Source organism: Suricata suricatta, chromosome 8 (assembly GCF_006229205.1).
Source record: "Suricata suricatta isolate VVHF042 chromosome 8, meerkat_22Aug2017_6uvM2_HiC, whole genome shotgun sequence".
Lineage (NCBI taxonomy): Eukaryota > Metazoa > Chordata > Mammalia > Carnivora > Herpestidae > Suricata > Suricata suricatta.
The window spans coordinates 20,544,347-20,566,264 of NC_043707.1; the positions used below are offsets into that span (position 1 = coordinate 20,544,347).

Genomic DNA, 21,918 nt, shown 5'->3' on the forward strand with positions numbered 1-21,918 from the left:
CCTCACCCAAAGGACTGAGCATGAGAGAAGACTGGCTCACGACAGGCCGGCCACGCGGACCTCGGCGGGCGAATGCACGGCACACGATTCCTACTGAAGGAGCCGCTGCCTCCCAACTGCCACAGGGCCAGGGGCCGGAAACTGCACTCGGGTCAGACGTTTCTCCGAGACGACACAAGGCACGGGACGAGCAGTTTAGGGGGAAAGGCCAGTAGCGTTAAGGACCAAAACCTGACATCTGATGCATAGGGAAATTGAAATACAAATCAAAATGTTATTCGCAAAAATGTCCAAGAGCAAATGGAAAGCATCACTAAATACGTAATAACAGGAGAGATACAGAACGTGTGGTACCTTTCACGGGACAGGATGTCATCAAACTATTAAAAACAATGCTTTTCAGGACAAAGGGAAGATGCTGTGAAGGACAAGGATCGGGAAGCATTCAGAACCAGGTCTGACTCCCGACCCCACCACCTTCTCTCTGATCCTGAGCAGCCTACACCTGCTGAGCCTGGGGCGGGGGGTACTTCACAGTGGAGAGACTGGCAGGCACTGCAAGTGGTCCCAGCAAGCATGCCAAAAAGGGACGCACAGAAGTGATGGGATGGGAGATACACGTCACTGCCCAGGTGGTATTCCTGCCCTGACTGCTGGGATAATCAGAAGTGATTAGGGTACATTTTACAGGAAAATGGGTTTAGACTCTTCCAAACTCTCAATGTCAGAGAATGCTTTTCTATGTTAAAAGACTCCTGATTTCGGCTTAGGTCATGATCTCAAGATTCATGAGAAAGAGCCCCGCGTCAGACTCTGCACTGACAGTGCAGAGAGGCTGCGTGGGATTCTCTCTCTCCCTCTCTGTCTGCCCCTCCCCAACTTCTGCACCCGCTCTCTCTCAAATAAATTAAGGAAACAATGAGATGTGACAACCAAACAGAACACAAGCTCCTTGACTGTATCTTTTTCAGAAGCAAAGGGACCACTTTCACCGAAGTGGGGACCACCTGGGGAAAACCTAGCATGGTCTACATGTTAAATGACATTACTGTACTGTCACAATTTGTTTCTGTCCGTGCTGTTTGGGTGACTGAAGAGAACACCTTGTTCTCAGAGACAAAGGTTAAGGATTCAAGGATGAAGTGTCAGTAACTTCCTTTATTTAAAGGGCTCTGCCAAAAAGAGGAAGTGTGTGGGGATGTGGGAGGAAACACAAGTGTGACAAAATACCAACAGGTGGCAAATCCTCGTGAAAGATTCACAGTTGTTCCTTTGCTTAATCATTCAACTACTCCGTAGGTGTTCAAAGTACTAAGCCGGGGCGGGAAACCGTTCCAGGCCGTCACCTGACCCCGTGCAGCAGCAGGACAAGACAGACCCCACGGGGCTGCGGGAGGACTGCGCAGGGCAGCGCGCATCAAGGTCTGGGGCGGCGGCCGGCACGCAGCACACACCCCACAGGGCTTACTCTGTATTTCAGTGCGTGCGCCAAGGGACCCTGGGTCCCGTTCAGCAAGCGGTTCCAGCACGTGGCGGCGCCCACTCCGCAGGGAGGCCGTGGCCACAGAAGCAGATGCTCCGGCCCATGAAATCTCAGCCCACAGACCAGCGCTTTAAGAGCCACTGCACAACCCCCCAGGCCCGTCCCCGTGTAAACACAGACTGCGGCGCAGCCTTCAGGGACCTGGGTCTCTGAGCGACCAGAATAATAAGCATGACGTTCCCCAGCGGAACATGCGGGGGGAGCAAGAAATACATCTTTCTCCTGGATTGAGCCGAGAGGCTTTTGGAACTGTTTGTTACCACAGGCACTTACCCAGCCCGTGCTGACGTAAGCACGTGTACAATAAAGAGAAAGAAGACCATCAGACTTTCTGAAACAGGACTCCATACCAGCTGCACGTAACCCCTGTGCAAATGACCTCCTCTCACCCTGGCTTCCCCAGAGACACGGTCAGGATAATCAACAGTGCCTCACTGACAGGCTGATGCGGGAATTCAGGGGGTTAGTGAACGTAAACCACTGAGAACTAGGACCAGGCCAACACCGGACAGTGAAGGTTGGTGCCGACCCAGCCGGAGGTGTGGCCGCGGAGAGAGGACCTCCCAGGCAAGGGCCCTCACGGACTCCGCCGGACTCCGCCGCTCGCATGCAGCTCCTGAACTAGAAAATCCACTTAAACAGAGAATAAGATGACGAGAGGATTAAAAGGGTGACCTTCTAAAATACTAAAACCAGTAAGATTTAAGAGTTTTCCCCCTTCTTTATATATCCTAACATTTTTGTACAATGAGCTTTATGGTAATGTCCCTCATTATAAAAGTAGTTTTTTTTAATGTTGGTATATTTTGCTATTTTTAACATTTGTTGACATTCTATAAATGATGTCACCCAATAATGGTCCAATATTTTCTTACTGTGAAAACACTGTATTTTTTAAACATGTCTACAAAATGTGTACTTTCCAGAAGATTTTTCAGAGAAATCTGACGCCTTCTATTTGAACTGAGTTCTCTTGATTCATTTTTCTCTCCCTTTTTAACATAAACAATTAAACTTGAAGTGCCATTTGTGAAGATGCCAAGTTTTCTCAAAGCCTCTGAAATACGTGCATTTGGAGAAAGGTTAAAAATAGTTTCAAAAAGTTCTTAAATCTCCTCTTCCCAATGAATCGCTTTGATTGCTTATAGAAGTATCTGAAATGGATCAATCAGTCACTGTACATCTTTTTATCCATGGAAGGCACCACTGATGGGTTATTTTTGACATTTTCACTAAGAGAAGGGGTGTGCTGCATCCAGGAACTAGGTCTGGCTGGCGCTGTCACAGAATCCCGCAGAGAAGCAGGCTTCCCCCGCTTCTACCACGGCTGGCTCTCCCACTGTGCAGCTGAGGGACTACGGACAGATGAGTGCCTCATCGGCCACAAAGGAAGACAGCACCCGGCCGACCCGTCCCCAGGTCACTTACTGTCATCCAGGGGCATCTTCCTCTGCGGGGCCGCAGCGTTGGGTTTCAGATCACGGTAGTCCCGCGAGAGAGCGGAGATGAGGCTGGCGTGGTTGATGGACCGCACGGGCCACTGCTGCTCGTTCTCAGGCAGGTTTGGCCACGGAAGCAGCAGGATGTTAGAGAGAGCTCGGCACACCAACACCTGAGCCTGGAAGAGACCCCCGCCCCCCGCCACAGGCATCCATCAGCGGGTTAAGAGCAACAGACGGCTGCACCGGACACGGCCTTGGCACCTGACGCACATGTGGAGCTCAGGCCTCCAGGCTCCTCTCTTACAGCCTGGGCCCGATGCTTCGGTCCAGATCCGATGTAAGGCAGGGAGGAGAGAGAAAGTGGAGCAATAACACCGAGTCTGGGTCCAGCACATTCCAGGCCCCGTCCTAGAAGGTCACTTCCCGCCCTTGTCACTGCCCCTCTACTGTGGTACCTGCAGTGTCATGGGGAGGGGGAGGAGGTCACAAGCACCGCAGATACTCCGTCTAACTAGTCCTTTAGCTGCTGGCTCCCAACAGCCTCTGAGGAGCTGCTGAGAACAGGGCCGGGAGAGAGAGGTAGTAGGAGAACCCCTTACAATCAGCGTGCCTTGGGCACCAGGTCAGAAGCGCCACACTGACACCCCAGTGCTCCCAAGTACCTGCACTGACTCCCCTGGGACACCCCCTCTGTCGGGTTGGCTTTTAAACTTCCAGCCTGAACCTCCTGAAGGATTTTATGAAAAGCATTGTCTGGAGTTTCTCAGCCCTAAGAAAACAAACCTAACAACAAAAACAGACTGTTTTAAACCAAAAAGAATGCAAAGGGGACGCTGACACCACCAGCCAGATGGCCGGCTCTCCTCCATACTATTGGGACACTCTCTTCCATCCTCACCTGCACCCTGCCCGGTTGCGCGGGGCATGACCCGGCCAGAGAGCACCGAGGCTGCCCTGAGTGCCACCTGCGGAGGAGACAGCCTCTGGCGGCCCGGCCCGTAAGCTCCGAGCGTGGAAGAAAGGTCAGGCTGCTCTTGTGCAGCCTCCCGGCTCCAGGACCCTCACTGTGTGGCCCTGGGGCCTCACCTTATCGATGAGGCGCTGAGCAGAGGCATCGGTGATTCTGTTGAACACTTTCTGCACTGCGGGGATACTGATCAGAAAGACAGGCCGCACGGTGGTGGCCAGGGACACCAGTAAGTGGCACGCAGACAGCAGCAACTTGTCTTGGACCTGGAGACAGAAGGGGGCATGTCAGTTCACTCGCTCTCCTGGGAGGCTGGGCTCAGAACTCCAACGAGGCGGCCACAAGCCAGATCTGGTGTCATTCCACTTACCACTTTGGCTCTGCATACAAGAAATGGCCGGAACAGCACAAAGCAATGAGGCACCCTCCTCTGTGCCACACAGCAGCTCCTGACCTCAAGCCAGGAGCACCACCTCCAGTTTCTCTCGTCCTTAGTCACTAGAACCTCTGGGTGCCACTTCTCAGCTCAGAAACCCCACAGCAAACTGCCCGGCAGATCATTCAAACTACTTGAGACCGTCCATCTTACTCCTCTCGCTCCAAGCAAGCCAACTTTTCTCTGCACCCGCCTTCCTGCACTCCACCGGCCACGCAAGGTTCTCCTGCTTCCTCCCCTCGGCGCACCAATCAAAAACTTGGTTCAAGGACCGTCTGCCCTTTCCAAATTAGCCGAAGCGAAAACTCCGTATAGATAGGACCTAATGCTGGCAAGACTGACGGAAAAAAGCATACCAAAGAGCCACGGGCATACACAGTTATTTTTGAAAGAAATATTATTAGAATTTCCTAGAACCACATATTATCCCTAACCTTTAACCTTTAATCTCATTTTAAGAAAATCACCTAAAAGGATAAAGTGCATACATGCATTTTAGAATAATCTCTGGTGACTTTTTTCAAATGTGGGCAACATTAAAGTCCAGCAATGGCTAGATACATCATAAATGATACAAATCACTCCTCATGGGATACTGTAACTCATTTATGAATTACTATTACAAACTGAGCAATACCTGGGGCGCCCGGGCGGCTCAGTCGGTTAAGCAACTGACTTTGGCTCAGGTCATGATCTCATGGTTTGTGAGTTTGAGCCCCATGTCAGGCACTATGCTGATAGTTCAGAGCCTGGAGCCTGTTTCAGATTCTGGGTCTCCCTCTCTCTCTACCCCTCCCCAACTCACGCTGTCTCTCTCAAAAATAAATAAACATTAAAAAAAATTTTAACATGCTGAACAAAACCTTAACGATAAACAACACACTGTTCTGTTAATAGCAAGACAGAACACTATGTAGATTAAGACTACAAAAAGATGGGGATCCGTTGGTTGCGTGTCTGACTCTTGATCTTGCCTCAGGTCATGATCTCATGGTTCATGGGTTCGAGCCCCACGTCAGGCTCTGCAGTGCCGGCACAGAGCCTGCTTGGGATTCTCCTCCCTTCTGACCTTCCACTACTTGCACTCTGTCTTAAAATAAACAAACTTAAAAAAAAAAAAGATAAACATCTATGTGCTCTGAAATATAAACTGATGGTCTTCTCAAAGGACAGCTGAGTAAAATCTATCAAATTTACTTGGATACACCTTTGACCCAGCAAATCCACTTCCTGGAATCCATCCTACAAGGATGTACATACCGAGAACTAATTTCCATCAACAAGAAAATTGTAAAACATCCCTACTACAGAATAGCGCTGTTTTAGAGTAGGGGGTTAAAGACCACCGTAACTTTTTGGCCTATAATTAAAAGTGTTTTACTTTTTCACAATAAGCATGCATTCCTATGGGACTTAGCTTACAAACTGAAGTTACATTTGAATTTATATGGGCCACCGCTCAAAAGGAACATGAAAGTACATACAGGTGGTTCCACTGGGTGGTGAGAACTATAGGTCTAACACCATGTGTTATTTTGATGTTATAATCAGTGGGTGTGTGGATAAAAGGACAAGGAGTTAGCTACAAAGTTGTAGCCCTTGGGGTGCCTGGGTGGCTCAGCTGGTTAAGTGTCCAACTGGATTTCAGCTCAGGTCATGATCTTGAGGTCTGCAGGTTCAAGACCTGTGTCAGGCTCCGTGGTAACAGTGCAGAGCCTTCCTGATGTTCTTCCTCTGCACCTCACCCTCCCTCCTTCCCTCTCTCTCTCAAAGTAAATAAACTTTAAACAAAAAAAAGGGTAGCGCTTGCTGTCTCAGGACCTTGGGGCTGATCAGAGGGGTGACGGCATCCATGGTGGTGGAGATGAGCGTGACGAACTGCTGTGAGTTCTGCCGGTGAGCCTCACTGCAGTACTGCGCCAGCCAGTGAGAGTACGCCTGGAGGGCCGCCAGGGACTGGGCGTGCCTGCAAAGGGGGAGAAGACGCGATTTTAAAGGTTAAGGTCAAGATACATCAGCACTGAACTTGTTTCCACAGGAAGTAAGAACTCCACTCGTTGCATTTACTGCTATAAGACACGTGTGATGGCACAGACACCATGTGCTTGCTCAGGCGGGCCCTCCCTAAGAATTAAAATTCATCCACTGAATACTGCCGCCGTCGCATGTAATGCAGAAGGCACTCAGTTCTCTATGAAACTATGGCGCCTTGTCGTGGATAATGTATATTTTAGAAAACAAAAGCCTGGGGACTCAGGGGTCTCATCACTCCTAGGACCCTTTAGGGGACAGAGCTAGGACTGAGGCAGACGCCGCGTGGAAATCAAACTGATCGCCAACTGGGAAGGCAAACTGACGTGCCTCAGACAGGACACAGGAAGGACCCACTGCCACCCAGCTAGCATTCTCACTAAAAATGCTGACCATCAATCTCATACAGAAGATAAACAACCAGATAAATCCAGATTTTAAAGATTTTCCTTAGAAAAAACACATTAAGAGGACGCCTGGGTGGCTCAGTGGGTTCAGTGTCTGACTCTTGATTTCAGCTCAGATCATGATGTCACGGTTTGTGAGTTGGAGGCCCACATCAGACTCTGTGCTGACAGTGCAGAGAGCCTGCTTGGGATTCTCTCTCCCTCTCTCTCTCTACCCCTCTCCCGCTTGCACTCTCTCTCTCCACACTAAATAAACATTTAAAAACAAAAAAAATTAAGGCCTCAATCTCCAAAAATTCCACTTCTCTTTCCCTCATCCGTCTCTCCTCCTCTCTCTCCCTCCCTCCCTGCCCCCCACCAACAGGCACAACTGGGGAGCTGATCTAGATTATGGGGGAGAAATGCAGCATGGGATTCAGGATTCGTTAGACGCTAGAGCCAACGAAGGAAGATACGAAGGACATTTCTGAGGCAGCTGGAGAATGTAGAGAATGGAACAATATGCACACATACTCTCTTAAAAACCCCAGATACTACCGCCTCCATGAAAGTCTCTGAGTGTTGATCGTGGTAGTATGGTTACACAGGAGGATGATCTTGTTCCCAGAGAAACGTGCTCAAGGGTTTATGGGTGAAGCAACCTGTCTGCAGTTTACTTTCGGTTTACTTACAAAAAAATAACGCATGTGTGTTCACCTGCATATGCAAAAAAGGAAGCGCAAGAAACAAAAGCAAATGTGGCCAAATATTTATAACTGATGAATCTAGCTTGAGAGTATTAAGGGTGTTCATTCTGTTTTTCCCCTTTTCTACAGGGGTGAACTTTTTCAAGCTGTTATTTGTATTTTACATTTGAAACACATGGATCATTTTACCTTTGAAGCTCTGAGCACCAAAATTAAGAAAAAAGGACATCAAAGTCTGCCTCTGGAGTCTAGGAATTTTAGTCAATCTATCAAATTCACAGAGTTCTGTAAGGCTGAAGGGACGGGCTCTAAAACTTCCTGAAATTGGGCACAAGATATGGTGTCTCTGAGCAAATTAGCATTTTCTTCAGCAGAAGCTTCACAGCTTTCTCTAATCTCAAAAAGGAAGTGTGTGTGTGTGTGTGTGTGTGTGTGTGTGTGTGTATATACACATACACTCTCTAAAAATAACCTAAACCACTAAAGTAATAGATAAGACTCTCTATCTTTCACCTAAACTGCAGCTTAAGAAGTTCTCCAGAACAAGGGTCAGCAGAGTCTTGCTGCACGTACCAGACTGGAATACGTTAGGCTTGCAGGCCACACGTACATCCTGTCACAGCCACTCAGCTCTGTCGCTGCGGCGCAAAAGCAGCCGGAGATGGTATGCAAGCGGACGGCCCGGCCGCGCTCCAATCTCAATTTACGAAAGCCGCCGGCGGGCAGATTCGGTACAGGCCCCAGTCTGCCAATTCCCGCTCTGCTGCGGAGCAAGCCTTCCAGGCAGTGTGATCCCTGGGATGTGGCCCCACCTCCAGTCCCCATCCTGCTATCCCTTCCACAGTCACTTTCCAAAAACTCCCCGCCATCCTGAAAGCTTCTCGAAGTGTGGTCCCTGCATGTCCGTCAGAACCATCTGAGGTCTTGGTAATCCTCAAGCACCCTGCCTTACAGCCTCCTGCTGTGTAGTCAGACTCCCTGAAGGAACGTGTTCCCCAAGTGATTCTCTGGACCCTACAGCTGCAGCCACTGGCCTAGAGGAGAAGACTCCCAGCACTCGAGCTGTTTCCACGGCAGTCCTACCGTGCCCAGCCGGCCTCATCTCCCACCACGCAAACCACACCCCTCCCCACCAGCCGCGGGGTCTGCAGCACATCGGTGTCCTGGCTCGTGCTGGTCTTCCTTCCCCAAAGGCCTACTCCATATACCCTCTGCTCCCAGCTCTCCTCTGCCTGATGAATTCCACTTACTCCAAGCACCGCAATCAATCTTTCTCTCTTCCTAGGCCTGGGGGAGGCAATCTTTCTCCTCTTCATGGCAACCACAACTGTTCCTTTTTTACCTCTAAAAGGACTAGGGGCTGTTGGTCAGGGCCCCTCCCGAGAACGCACAAACTGCTGACGCTGTACTCACACATCGATGAGGTCAGGTTTCAGTACGGACGGCACGGCAGTTTCAATGTTGTACAGTTTTATCTGAGATCCGTACAGAGTGACTTTGACCAGCCTGTTGGCAGAGAGGCAGGTAAGAGAAAACATTCAGCTTACAGGCTGACACAGACAAAATGCACAAGGTCCCAAGAACAGTCTCGAGGACAGACTTTTTTCCATCCAAAACAGAATCAAGACCAGACCTTCAATTTTATCCCAAAGATATGGAGATGTGCCTGAAGATTTATACAAAGATACTAACTAAAGCATGATTTAGAGAGTCAGAAGATTTTGTACACAAAATAAATATCTAACAGGGAGATAAAGGATGATATAATACATATAACAAAAGTGACTAACAAGTAAATATTTCACGTTGTGTATTTTACCACAATGGAAAAGCACTGGACAAGAAGTAAATGTTTCAGGTGGACAGATACATGGTAAAGAAAATATAGCAAAATATTCACTATAGGATCTAGGTGACACGTATATGGGTATTCCCTGTGTAACTTTTCAACTTTTCCTTAAGATTCAAAAATGTTCATGATAAAATATTTGGGGGAGGGGGCAGGGCATGAAGCAAAAGTCTTCAGAACAAATGGCGGGGCTTCTGACATCAAGCACAATCCTTCCAGAAGCAAGCTGCTGAGCCCACTGGGGCCCAAGGGCTCACTGGGTGCCTTCAATCCAGTAACTGAGAGCCGCCGCACAGAGAAACGGAAGTTGCCTCTTTTGTTAGAGACAGACGCTTTCTGGGCAAAGGGATGAAGCCAGAGACCCGGTGAAGTTCTCCCCGTGCCTGGGCTGGAAGGAAGCCTGGGAGCAGGCCTGAGGCGGATGCCAGGGAAGACAGTGGGCGTTTCTCTCCCTCAGTGCCACACAGAGCTTATCAAACTTCACCGAGCCAAGAGTCAATGGGGAACCTGTTGCAATGCAAGCTCGCTGGTCCGACCCCAGAGACCAAGCCTGCAGCTGTGAGGAGGAGCCTGGAAATCCGCATCTCTGGAAGCGCCCTGGGGCCCCGTGTGTGTGGACCACACTCTGGAAAATGCTGTTCTCTGAAAGGGCCAGAAAGCAGGATTTCACTAGAAAACCACAAGCCCCGAGTCCCAAAGCACTGAGGGTGGGGGAGCAGTCAGAAAATGAGGGTGAAAATGCCAAGGGTTCTCAACTGAAAGTTCTAGAAAGGGGCCGAGGCCACGTGCACCCGGTGTTTAACTCTTTAAACCATTCCCCATTCCTCACATTCACATAGTAGGTGTACATTTATTTAGTGGCACTGAACTCACGCAGAGTGTGTGGCCACCTGCTCCCGTCTCCGTTACCTTTGCACCCTCTAAAACTCTGGACCCACGAAAGAACAGCCCCATCCCCCTGCCGCAGCCCTGGCCACCGCCACTCTCTCTCTGGTCTGGACTATTCCATGTGCCTCACGTAAGTGGACTCACCCTGTGTTTGACTCTGCATTCCGCTTTCGCGTTCCCCAGCATTCTTTAGTGCTACTCTATGCTGAAAACGGACTTGTAAGTATGTGTCTTTTATGATTCCTACGTGTAGCAGTTTAGCTAGTAGGTCTGCTGTGTGTAGCCTGTAAGTGAAAAGCCGGTTAATCACACTGGCTACAAAGATCACACAGTCCTCACAAGGAGCATTCTCTCGCTTTACTCTAAATGAAGACAAGGTAGCAAAGTACCTTTAAGTGCTGAGCCTCGAACCTGCGCAGTGCAGGAAGATGTGTATATAAGGACCTATGAAATAATGATGCAGAACTCTGAACTCTGAAAAAACGCGGATTTCAGGGAGGAAGACGAGTCCCCTGCTGCTAACCATCCGTGGAGGGGAACGAGGCCTCCCCCAGGGCGGCGGAGGCGAGAGCACAGCATCTGGACTCAGGAAAATGGTTAAAAACCATGTGTCGCCCCTTGTGACCAGTGTGGCCTGAAGCAAGGCACCACTGTCTCCGAGCCACAGTCTGCTCACAGGTAACATGACAATCCCGTCTCTCAAAGTAAAGAATGAAGTGATATGTGCAAAGCCATTTCTGAAAGTTTCCTATCAATGTTGCTTTTACTCTTAATATTAATCTGATTTTTTTCTTTTATAGTTTATTGTCAAGTTGGTTTCCAGATTTAATCTGGCTTTTAAAGATTTATTTAAAACTCTTCGTCGTCTCTGCTTTTAAGCAAAGAGTAACAGTTAAAGAAAACTCTGGAGTGCAAGTCACGAGGCTCGGGGCTTGGTCTCGCACAGGCTGTGTCCGAAGATACAGCCGGCGGGGCCAGTGAAAGAGTCTGGCGTCTCAACTTTGGGCTGGACCCACATCTACCCAAGTGTGATCTAATCAGTCCACCAGGTGCCCTGAAACAACCTGGACCTCTGATCACACGTGAAGCGTCTGACTCCCTGCGTGCCTGAGCTCAGGGGAGGGGGCAGGGAGGACGGGGCAGGCAGGAGCTGTCCTCCACATGCGGTTATCAACACCAGGAGGAACCCACGGGGGGCGGCAATGAAAGAAGGCTGCTGGCGGAGAGGCTGGGGGCCGCCTCTCCGGTCAAGCCTTAACTCCTCAGGACCCTCACAGGGCTGGAAAAGTTCCACCCTGGCATCTGGCTGCCAGATGCCAACGGACTAGCTGTTTGTCCTTCCACCACCAGGGCTTTCCTGGTGCCTCTTTACCTATGGGCAGAGACAAAAGACTGAGCCCCCATGGTTTCTTCCCGGTCTAACCCTGTCATCTTATCCACAGACCCGACCTGCGATGACATGAACAGCCTGAGTGTCCGGGCTGCTAACTCCCAGCCACCGTGCTAAGTGCCTGATCTTGTGAATTCTCACAAGAAGCTACAAGGCACCGGGTCCCCTCCATGTCACAGGCGAGGGACCTGAAGGCCGGAGAGGCCGGTGGCTGTGGCAACACGCTGCCCTGACGCGCGGACGAGCGGCGCCGCAACGTCACTGTGGCCTACCTCTCCACGACGGTGAGGGCGTCGCTGAACCGCGCCGCAAACACGTCTCCGATGAAGTACTCGGCCAGCCGGCCCACAGCCTGCAGGAGGGAGCTCAGATCTCTCAGGGAGCAGTGCAGCCGCCGGCAGTCATTCTCCGCCGTGATGTTCAACCTGTGGCCTGCAACAGAACAGCGCAGGCGGTTTTCCCCAGGAAGGACGGGCTCAGTTACCATGGCGGACAACAGCTCTCCCGGGCGAGCAAAACCGACTGTTGGAACAGAGCAACTCCCAGGCCGCTTCCCAGGCACAAGCTGGGAAAGTGGGCCCAGTCCTCGGCCTCAACCTGTACCCACACGCACCCCGAGGCCAGAGAGAGGGACAGTGAGCGCAGAGACCCAGCCTGGGGTGTGCCGACACAGACGGAGCACCTGATGTCATTCCTCTTGACCCCGAGGTAGCAACACTACCAATTTTACACCCAAGGAAACACACAGGGAGGCCCAGTCACCTGCCCAATGCGGGGACTATTTCTGGGGCAGAACCCAGCTAAACCTCTGCAACTGAAAACCTGCTTGCGTCCTGCACATGCCTGTCACAGAATGCCATCTCCCTGGGCTGACGGGTTCAGGCCTGTTCAAAGCACAGGGTGTAGTCAGCGCTCCACCTGAGGAGGTCTGAAGGGAGCAGGATCTAGAATAAAAGCACGGGGCTTGGATTCACAAGACGGGTACCTGGCTACCCACTGGCTCTGGGCCTCAGCAAACCCTTCTGAGTCTAGTCCCTTTAAAAAGGAAACTAATGCTCCCATCAAATTCACTAGTGTAAGGGCAAGGTTAGAACACATACAAAACCCTGTAAACTATAAAGCACCCTTTGATGTTTTAAGAATTATGTGTAACAGAAGGGTTATGATTTTCTAAGGCCTGAAACTTTCTTACTTTTCCACACAATTTCTTCAAGCCGAGTGATTTAGATGCAAAGAGGAAGGACAAGAATATCTTTAATTCAGCCACCTCCTTGCCTTGAGGGCTCCTCTCCCACAAAGGTCCACAAAAGACAGTGAGAAAAGCCAAGCCAGGAGAGTCCGCTCTGAGTTGGATGAAGTTCTCCTTCACCCGGGAGGAAGGGAGGGAGGGGCGGTAACAGCGAGACCCCTCCCACAGGGCACCTGCAAACCCTACCCCTCCCCAGATACCAGCCCCCTCCCGCTGCAATTTCAGGGGTTTGCACCCTTAGATGAGAACTGGCTAAGGGCAACCCCCCGCCACCATGGTGTTCTACAAGCATCTTGCTAGAACGCAGACCCATGTACACAGCTCCCCTTAAGTAAGGTGTGACACCCCTGGGGCTCTTCCAGCTAAAGTGCGGGAACCCGGACCCCGCCCCTGCCATCATCATCAGGGCTCTCATGACCCCACTGCCTCCCGCCATTCCGATTTCTCACCGGGACCCACTGGTGGCCTCAGGTCCCTCCCCAAACCGTCCAAGGCAGCCCCGGCCGCTCACACCCCGGATGCTCTTACAGGTTCTCCAGAGTCACACAAACACCGTGTCCTCTAGGAGACCTTCTCTCCACACTGCCCAATAGAAGGAACCTGCTTCCCTCCCTTCCTGCATCCCCTCCGGGGCACCCCAAGTGCACATGCAGATACACTAAGGATCTACAAGTCTCCTCAATGACTAAGAACTTCTTCACGGTGAGGAGCGCTGGCCAGCACCCAGCACAGTGCCTGGTGCAGAAGTGACCGCGATGAACGAATGAATTGGATATGACAGAACACAGAGCAAACGAGAGCAGTACAGGGGGCTTGGGGAGCTTGAGGTCCACCTACTACCCTTGCCAATGTTCCGATGATTTGAATGTGACTATGGATACGCAACTCCTGTGGAGAGACAAGCAGCAAGGCTGAACACCGAAGAAAGTGCTGGAGGAAGAAGCAAGTTGGATGCCTCAGGTCCTACACTGACTTCCACATGATGTGGCTGCAAAAGGAGCCTGTGACAGCCTCCAAGGGCAGACAGGAGTTTGGGAAAAGGTGTGGGTCACATCCCAGGGAGCAGGACAAAAGGAAGGGGGAACTCAGGGAAGGTCTTTACAGGGACAGAGCTGGTGACAAAGGTCAGCTCTGGCCCCGCCCCCACCTTCCTCACCAGGTCCTCGACCCCGCGACCTGCACAGGGACAATGCCTTAGTGTGGAAAATGCCAAGTGGGACTCTCAGCCTGCAGGCACCCTGCCAAGGCCGCGGGGGTGGGCGCCTAAGGAGAGCGGGCCAGCTCCCCTCATCAGAGGATGACCACCCCGCCCGCCAGCCAGATGAGCCCACAGAACAGAGAGAACCGAGAGGCATTTTTGGTCATGCAAGAGAGAACACAGCCTTCCTCCGCTCCTCCTCTCCCAGTTAACAAAAGCACCACAATTATGCACCTTCTGAATGTCAAGGATTTTCAGGGTCACAGCTATATGACGGACTCCCCGGGGTAAACTAAAGCCTGTTTTCCTCTGCACACCAAGCTTTAAGGGCTGTGGGAAATAAAGCCTTAAGAAAAATCTACCCCAGAACCGGGTGTGGTGGTAGCCCAGGCGGAAAAGAGGCCAGCCCTTCCTTCCGGGGGCAGCGTGGCTAGATCCACGGCCACACTCGCCCCTCGCACCTTGACCACCCTCGCCCTCGCCCATGAGGCTCTCCCCCCTGCCCAGTGCTTCTCACTTCTTCCCTCAACGTAACCCTCCAACGAGGTGCCCTTAGGTTTTACCTAAGCAACGAGGTTCTTGAATAGTTTAAACATGAAGGGAAACAAAAACCAAACCAAGATACCACCTAAATCGGGTTTCCATTGGAGGCTGGTCCCTAACAGTCATTTCATCACCGTGAGCAGGCCTCTCCGCCTGCCCCTACACCCCCAGGGATACAGCGATGCGGGGCTCGATGCGGGGCTCCTCCCAGCTCTCCCCCAAGCCTCTTCAGGGAGTCTTCCGTGTTTAAACAGCTTCAGAAACAACAGGGAAAAAGTGTCCCTCCCCCAACCCTCAATCCCTTATTAGCATCCCTGGTCCCACCCCCGAGGGGAGAACACAGAGCCCAGGCCAGCTTAGACACGGCGGCCTTGGGGAGAGGCAAAGACAAATTCTCCTCCGGCTGAAATACACCCCTGGGTCACTTCATTTCCCACGTCACCCTCTGGATGGGAATCCAAACCTGCCCAAATTTGTCATACCAAGAACAGCTGAGGGCTGCCGTGATTTTAAGCTATCTGTTTGAACCATAAAAAACTGCTGATATTTGACCATCTCTGACAGAACCAAACTGCAATTCCATGTAATTCAACTGAATACACACCTACCACCTACAGGTCATGTCAGTGCAAACTGCAGCTGTTGCTTTCCTGCTCCGTCTGCAAGACCGACAGACACACAGGCAGGAAGTGCCCCAAATCAAAGTCTCTGTGCCCGCCTCCAAGCCTGGAACCTTCACACAGGCAGCAGCACAGAATGCTGCAAGCAATCACCCAAGATCCCACTGAGAAGGCCGTTCAGGACCACCCCTTTCTCCTTCTATTTGGCTAAGGCTTAGATGTCTACCTAATAAATAGCAAAGAACATCTGCAAAGGGGAACCCTCAGCAGGAAATTCCTGCTACACGGAGGTTTTCAGGAGAGAGAAGAGCATGGCCACACTGAAGTGGGACATGAAGCTTCCATAAAGCAGGTCACTCCGAAGCCGTCCAGATACCACGTCCAAAGGACAGCTCCCGGGCAATTCACTGCCCTGGGAAAAACCATCTCGATGTTAAATATAATTCAGTCTTCTCTTTGTTGAGGGGTTGGGGAGGTAGAGAGGTGAAAATCAGCAGTTGAGGAAGTCTACTCTGAGAGAACAAGTAGGTCGTAAATAAGCCCAAGCAGAACAAAGAAAAGAAGAGACACGATGACCAAAGACAAGATTTTCCAAACCACAAATGGTGAGGAAGATCGGCAATGAGCGCAAAGGATGACCTCTCAGGGGTAAGCAGGCACACAGCCACTGAGGTGCCACGGGGACCGCGGGCCTTGCTTTGGTCCTGACGGGAAAGCAGAGGCAGGAAGATGGGCAGCCAGTATAAACAGTGCGTGTCCCATCCACACAGCCTCTGGGGTGCCCCCAGAGGTAAAGGCTGGTGAGAAGTAATGCCCTTGAGCGGAGGGGCCGCCCTCACAGAGGAAGACTTTCCACTAAGAGGCAGCACCGCTGCTAATCCAGCATGGAGGTTACCGGAGAGGGTAGACGGCCACGGGAACCGGGGAGCAAAATGTATTCAGAGTTGCCATGTTTTAATAGGCTTTGCATTGGAAACTTGGCTTTGGAGCCACCAAGGGATGGGGGAATGCTTTGTCATGGATGAGAGCGCTCATTTTAAAGCAGCAAGTGTTTCTCTGGCCGGAGAGGAGTAGGCCCCAAGGAGTGGTGCTGGGGTGAGACTTATAAACGCAAGCACACTGTGAAACTGCCTGTAAATGGGCTTCATTGAGAACAGGTACGTGATATTTCATTCAGGGAAAAATAAATCAGATTATCCTTCTTGGATGAGAAATTCTAAGTTACCAGTCTGTCTCAGAGAAAGGATTTAAAAGTCACTCGGATTTTTGCCTCAAGACAGACTCAACATAAGATAAAGAAGGCAGCTACAACACTGAAAAGGAAATGTAGGGGTCAATTTGGGGAAGTGTGGGGGAGCGCATGCTCAATTTCTTAAAAGATCAAGAATAAGATCAAGATCAAGTCTTCAGGATGCTGAGTACATTCTAATTTGCTGAGTGGCCCTGAGGGACAGACCACCAAAGATAATTTTTCCTGGGAATGGGTGCTGGAAACATCTGTAGCATTTATTTTACAGGCATGTTTGCTTTGAAAAGTGATCTTTTTAAAGTTCTTTGGAAGTTGTTCTGAACCTATCTACAAACTTAGGGGCATGCCAAGTCCCATCAACCTCCTGGGGCCCAGTGGATTATTTAGAAGCTAATAATACAGTCATGGAAACAAACCGTCACAGGCCACCAAGAAGGGCAGCCCCAGAAAGAGCCTCTCATGGAGGCTTCGCCATGTACAAGCAGCTCGTCCAGGAGACGATGTGGACGCGGAGCGGCTCTGGGCCAGGCTGAGACAGCAGTAACACAGCAAAGGGGGCGGGGGCAGGCAGAAGCCCGGGAGGGCCAACACTGGGAGAAGAACAGTGAGGAGTGACCACCAGAGACAGGGGAGGCTGGGGGGACATGGGGAAGCACGGGGGCTTCTGTAGGAACAAAAGTAAGCTTCTGGTGGGTTCAGCTGGCAAAACGGATGGCAGGTTTTAGTGAATCCAACTTTTTAAGCATTCCGTATTATGCCATCTTGGGACAAATTAACATCTCTGGACACCAATGTCCTCTTCCATAAAAGAGGAGTAACTGGTATTAGTACTCACCCCTCCAGGACAGGGGAGAGAGTTACAGACAGTGTAGGCAAATAATACAGAGCCTGGTGTATGATGCAGGTTCGATAAACAGAAGCTACTACTGTTATCAACAGAACAGCCAGAAAACGCGGCCCCTGAGCCCCAAGCAGGTGAAGCCTACCAAGGGCAGCCCAAAGCCTTCCCAGGCAGCGGCGGCCAGGCCTCCCGACGGCCATCCACAAGAGAAGAGCCAGCCGTCACGAGCTGTTGGCGGCCTGCTCCAGAGCCGCTCCGTGTCCTCTTGCCTCGGAACACCAGGGAGGAAAGAGCAGGCGGCAGGGAAGCCCGAGGCCGCTTTCCCCAGCACCCGCTTGCCAGTTGAAAGGACATAAGGAAACATTCTCATCGCTGGGATGAGAACAACAAACATTTTTGTTTGTTTGGCTTCTCCCCCGCGAGGTCCTACTTCTTCGCTCCCGATCAGCGGCTGCTCTCTTTCTCACCGAAACGCCAGCTGGGAACGCACTGTCACGGTTTCGTCTTTTACCTCCCCCACGGCTCCTTTTTGTCATGATTCTTTAAGAAAGCTTTCCCTATTCAGAGGTGGAGAGAGAGAGCAGCGGGGAGGGGGCAGTGGAGAAGTCATGTTCCGACAGCAAGGAAAGCAGTAATTAAATATTAGCCCGATAGTCTTCTTAATGTTGGTGAAATGAGAAAATAAAAACCAGTTTACCTGACCCTGAAGTAACTATAAACTGCTGTAAACCCAGATAAACTTCTAAATTGTCCTGGAGAACTGGGAACTGAAAACAAAGAAACAAAGATTAAAAAAAACAAACATAAGAGCAACTTTTAATAGCATTTTAAGGTTAAAACATTACAAGATCTATGGGGGGGGCATCGGATTAAAAAACAAACCCTCTAACCCTCTTCTCTGGGAACCCTCGCTGGCAGCAAAGGAGCGGCTCCCTCCGTGCCCTGCCCTCAACGATCTCTACAACTCACACCACCTACTAATGTTTGGAATCAGAAAAAGGAAAAAAACCTATCAGGTCAATACTCTCTTTATAAAGGAAGCAGTGGATGCTGGGCTTGACTATTATGATCCCTACAAAAGGACACCAAACCCCAAATGATCGACACCTTCTAGAGCTTGGAGACAAAACCTATCTCCCTTCAAATCCAAGGGAAACCCTATTCTGGAAAGCACTATCAGATATGCCTTATTTAAGTGCATGGCAGAGTGAGAAGACAGGCCCATTTTCAGAAGTCTGATTCCCTGACTCATTTGGCAGTCAGGACCTTCATAACCAGAGCTGTATCTTTTCTTTCTAAAGCTGCTAACTCACCATTAGGATAAAGATCAGACTTTAATGTGACAGGTCCCTACGAAAGACAGATGGCAAAACACAACAACACTTTCTACAAGAGAACACAAGACCCCCCCACCCCCCCAAATCATCTTGCCCTTGAAGAAGAGAAAGGCTTAATGAAACTACCTTAAATAACAAGCACACTGAGTGAATGAAAGCAGTCCTTATGACTACTATTCTAGCACGTAAACATCCGCAGAGGGCTAGCAATGGGCTTCACAAAGGCTCGCTTTCCAGCAGTGTAATCCTTATCAGGAAGTCCTCTACGGGGCCCGCTAGTTTTTGAGCTACTGATGCAGGCAGGAAGGCATTGGTAAAATTCATATTACATATGAGTATAGGATGAAAAACAGGGCATCCAAGAGCTAATATGTGGGGCGATGTTATCTGTTAAACTCTGAGGGTCTGTTGTGGTAATCATTATTCTTTGTTTAAAGTGTGTGTGTGTGTGTGTGTGTGTGTATGTTTTAAAATACTGGTGAGCAAACAGCCTTACTACTCATGCTACATGTGCAGGGGAAACTCGGGCTCCCCACTCCCCTCCCAGCGGGGAGTTACCAGTGTTGAGAAGGCGTGGGTGGGAAGGAGCTCCATCACTCTGGCCACTACCTCCAAGCTCTGGCGTAAGTACCGCTGCCACTCTGTCTGCTGCTGTGGGGGGAAACACAGAAGGATCAGCTCTCCCGGAAGGGCAGAGTCCTGTCACCTTCCCTGCCCACCTACCCTCAGCCTCAAGTCCACTCTTGGACATGAAATCTTGAAGAAATGGCAAATGATGCAAGCAGGTTATTCGGGACTTTAAAAAGGCCAACCTGAAATATTTTCTTAAATCCAATGAATTCATTTCATAAAAAGCTATTTCCTCAGCACACGATCCACAGAGAATGACCCACTTTTTCCCCCTACGGTCACTGGAGTACAGAGATTTTTTTAAAGCCACTGGTGAAATGCTCAAGGCCTCTTTATGACAACGCAGCTCCAGGAACCGGTGGCTCATGCCTTACCTTCTGAGACAGGGCATTACTAGGTCCCTGGCAGCGGAGCAGACTACAGCAATGCCACCCAAAGTGCGGTCCACAGACACAACATCACCAGCATCTCCCTCGGCCTGGTGGGAAATGCAAATTCTGGGGCCCCTACCTCTATATCAAAGTGTGCTTAACAAGCTGTCCCAACGATTCTTAGCCACGCTCCAGCGTGAGAAACACTGAACTAAACCGCACAGCTGACAAGAAGTGAAGCTAAGTTTACCGAGCCCCCCGATGCAGCAGGCATGAATGAGCCAGCCCTTCCGCACGTTACCGTCACGTAACTGTCAGGGCAGGCCAGTCAGCCACATCGCTCCCCTTTTGGGAGAGGAGAAAATTAAGGCTCAGAGAAATCAAAGGCCCAGACTCCTATCTCCTTGGGGCCCAAGGCTTCAGAGATTCAAATCCAGGCCTTTCGGTTCCAAGTACAGGCTCTTTCTAACCCAAACACAGCCACCCTCGAGGTCTCAACCATGCCACAGTCACTGTTATTTTGAGAGCCCTACCAGTGACCTGGAAATTCTAAAGGGCATGGCAGCTAAGAAAAAGGAACATGGGAACTGTGTCCTTCGACACATTTGCCTTATCCATGTTGGGCACACGAGCGTCAATAAATCCAAGATTGATTTTAAGATACTGATTTACAAAATATACTCATAAGAGACTTCCTCACATCCTAGCTTGATCTTTTGATTCCCTGTCCCTCACCCGGCATCTAGCTAGCTTTTATTTGCTGCACGGACTGGGGGGCAGAGGTGTAGGTGCAAGGCAGTACAGGGCCCTGACTAAACCATGTCTCACTGTGTATATGGTTTCTCTACTTATCTCTCTTGCCCATACAGGTAAAAACATCTGTCAACTTCTTGAATGACACAGGTCTGAACTGTGCAGGTCCACTTAAATGAGATTTTTTTCAATAAATACAATATGGTGCTAGAAATGTATTTTCTGTTACCATTTTCTTAATAGAATTTTCTTTTCTTCAACTTGGTTTAAGAATATGGTATAGAACTCAAGTAACACATAAAATATGTATTCATCTATTATCGATAAAGCTTCCGGTGAACAGTCAGGCTGTTAGCAGTTCAGTTTGGGGGGAGTCAAAAGTTATACTCAGGATTTTCACTGTGAGGGGCGTCAGTGCCCCTAGGCCCCACACTGTTCAAGGTCCACTGTAAAGTTCAAACACACAATTCAAACTGTAAGACTACTCTGGCTTCAGAGCAGAGAGCTTACAGGTTCCAAGTCTCCATTTGGACTCACACCAAAAATGACAGTGACTACGGCCCATTAGGCCACGCCGCTTACATCATCATCCAGGGTCTCGTCATCCAGCTCCTCCAACTGGGCCTGGTTGTATCTGAACTGGATTCGATTCAACACCTCCGTGAGCAAGAGAACTAGAGCGTCTTCGTACCTATGCGGCAGGGAGAAATTCAACATCAGGTGACAGCAGGCTTTTAGCCTGGGTCTTGAGAAGGCCTCATACACTGTGGAGAAGAATAGCGTCCCTGCTGGATCACCGTACACAAGCAGCATATGAACCAGATCGGGCGTGTGGGCTGGCAAGTACGTGTGAAAGTCCAAAAGTGGCAGAGGTACTTATTTTGCTTTGTTCCAGACACCTTCTTGATGGAGTGACCGTAGATCATTAGATGATGTCCTTCTTTGTCCCTGATAGCCACTCCTGTCCACAAATCTATTCTGTCTGATACTACTAGCAGAGCTACCCTGAATCTCTTTTGGTTAAGGTCTGCACGGAATGGCTTTTTCTATCCTTTTACTTTCAAGCTATCTGTGTCTCTGAAACTGAAGTGATTCTCTTACAGACAACCTGTAGTGGGTTCATGTTTTTGCAATCCATTCTGCCAATCACTGCTTTTTAAACCAGAGAAGTTAAATTCTTTACGTTTAATGTAATTACTGATAAGGAAGGACTTCTGCCAGTGTCCTTCATTCAGTTCCTCCATTACTGTCTTCTGTGTTGAACGGACACTTCCTAGGGCACCATTTTCACTCCCTTGGCATTCCTTTCACCATGTATTCGTGAGTTATTTTCTCAACGGTTGCCCAAGGGATTACAGGTAATTATATATAAATATCAATTTATACTGATTCAATACACGACTCAATTCATCTGTGAGGGATGGGTGGTATTATTGGTGTTTTCCTGACAAGGAAACCAGAGTTAACAAAAGTTAAATAAACTGCCCA

General features: G+C 50.0%; 1 protein-coding gene across 1 annotated transcript in view; it reads right to left on the reverse strand.

The window, feature by feature from the left end:
* XPO6 (exportin 6) overlaps window positions 1–21,918 on the reverse strand; it is a 68,469-nt gene that overhangs the window by 10,012 nt on the left and 36,539 nt on the right. The window contains exons 9-16 of the mRNA XM_029947434.1: window positions 21,013–21,121; window positions 19,235–19,327; window positions 18,037–18,106; window positions 11,912–12,071; window positions 8,926–9,018; window positions 6,210–6,354; window positions 4,072–4,218; window positions 2,972–3,161 (exon numbers count right to left, since the gene is read on the reverse strand). Coding sequence (XP_029803294.1) covers window positions 2,972–3,161; window positions 4,072–4,218; window positions 6,210–6,354; window positions 8,926–9,018; window positions 11,912–12,071; window positions 18,037–18,106; window positions 19,235–19,327; window positions 21,013–21,121 — 1,007 coding nt within the window. The remainder of the gene's footprint in view (window positions 1–2,971; window positions 3,162–4,071; window positions 4,219–6,209; window positions 6,355–8,925; window positions 9,019–11,911; window positions 12,072–18,036; window positions 18,107–19,234; window positions 19,328–21,012; window positions 21,122–21,918) is intronic.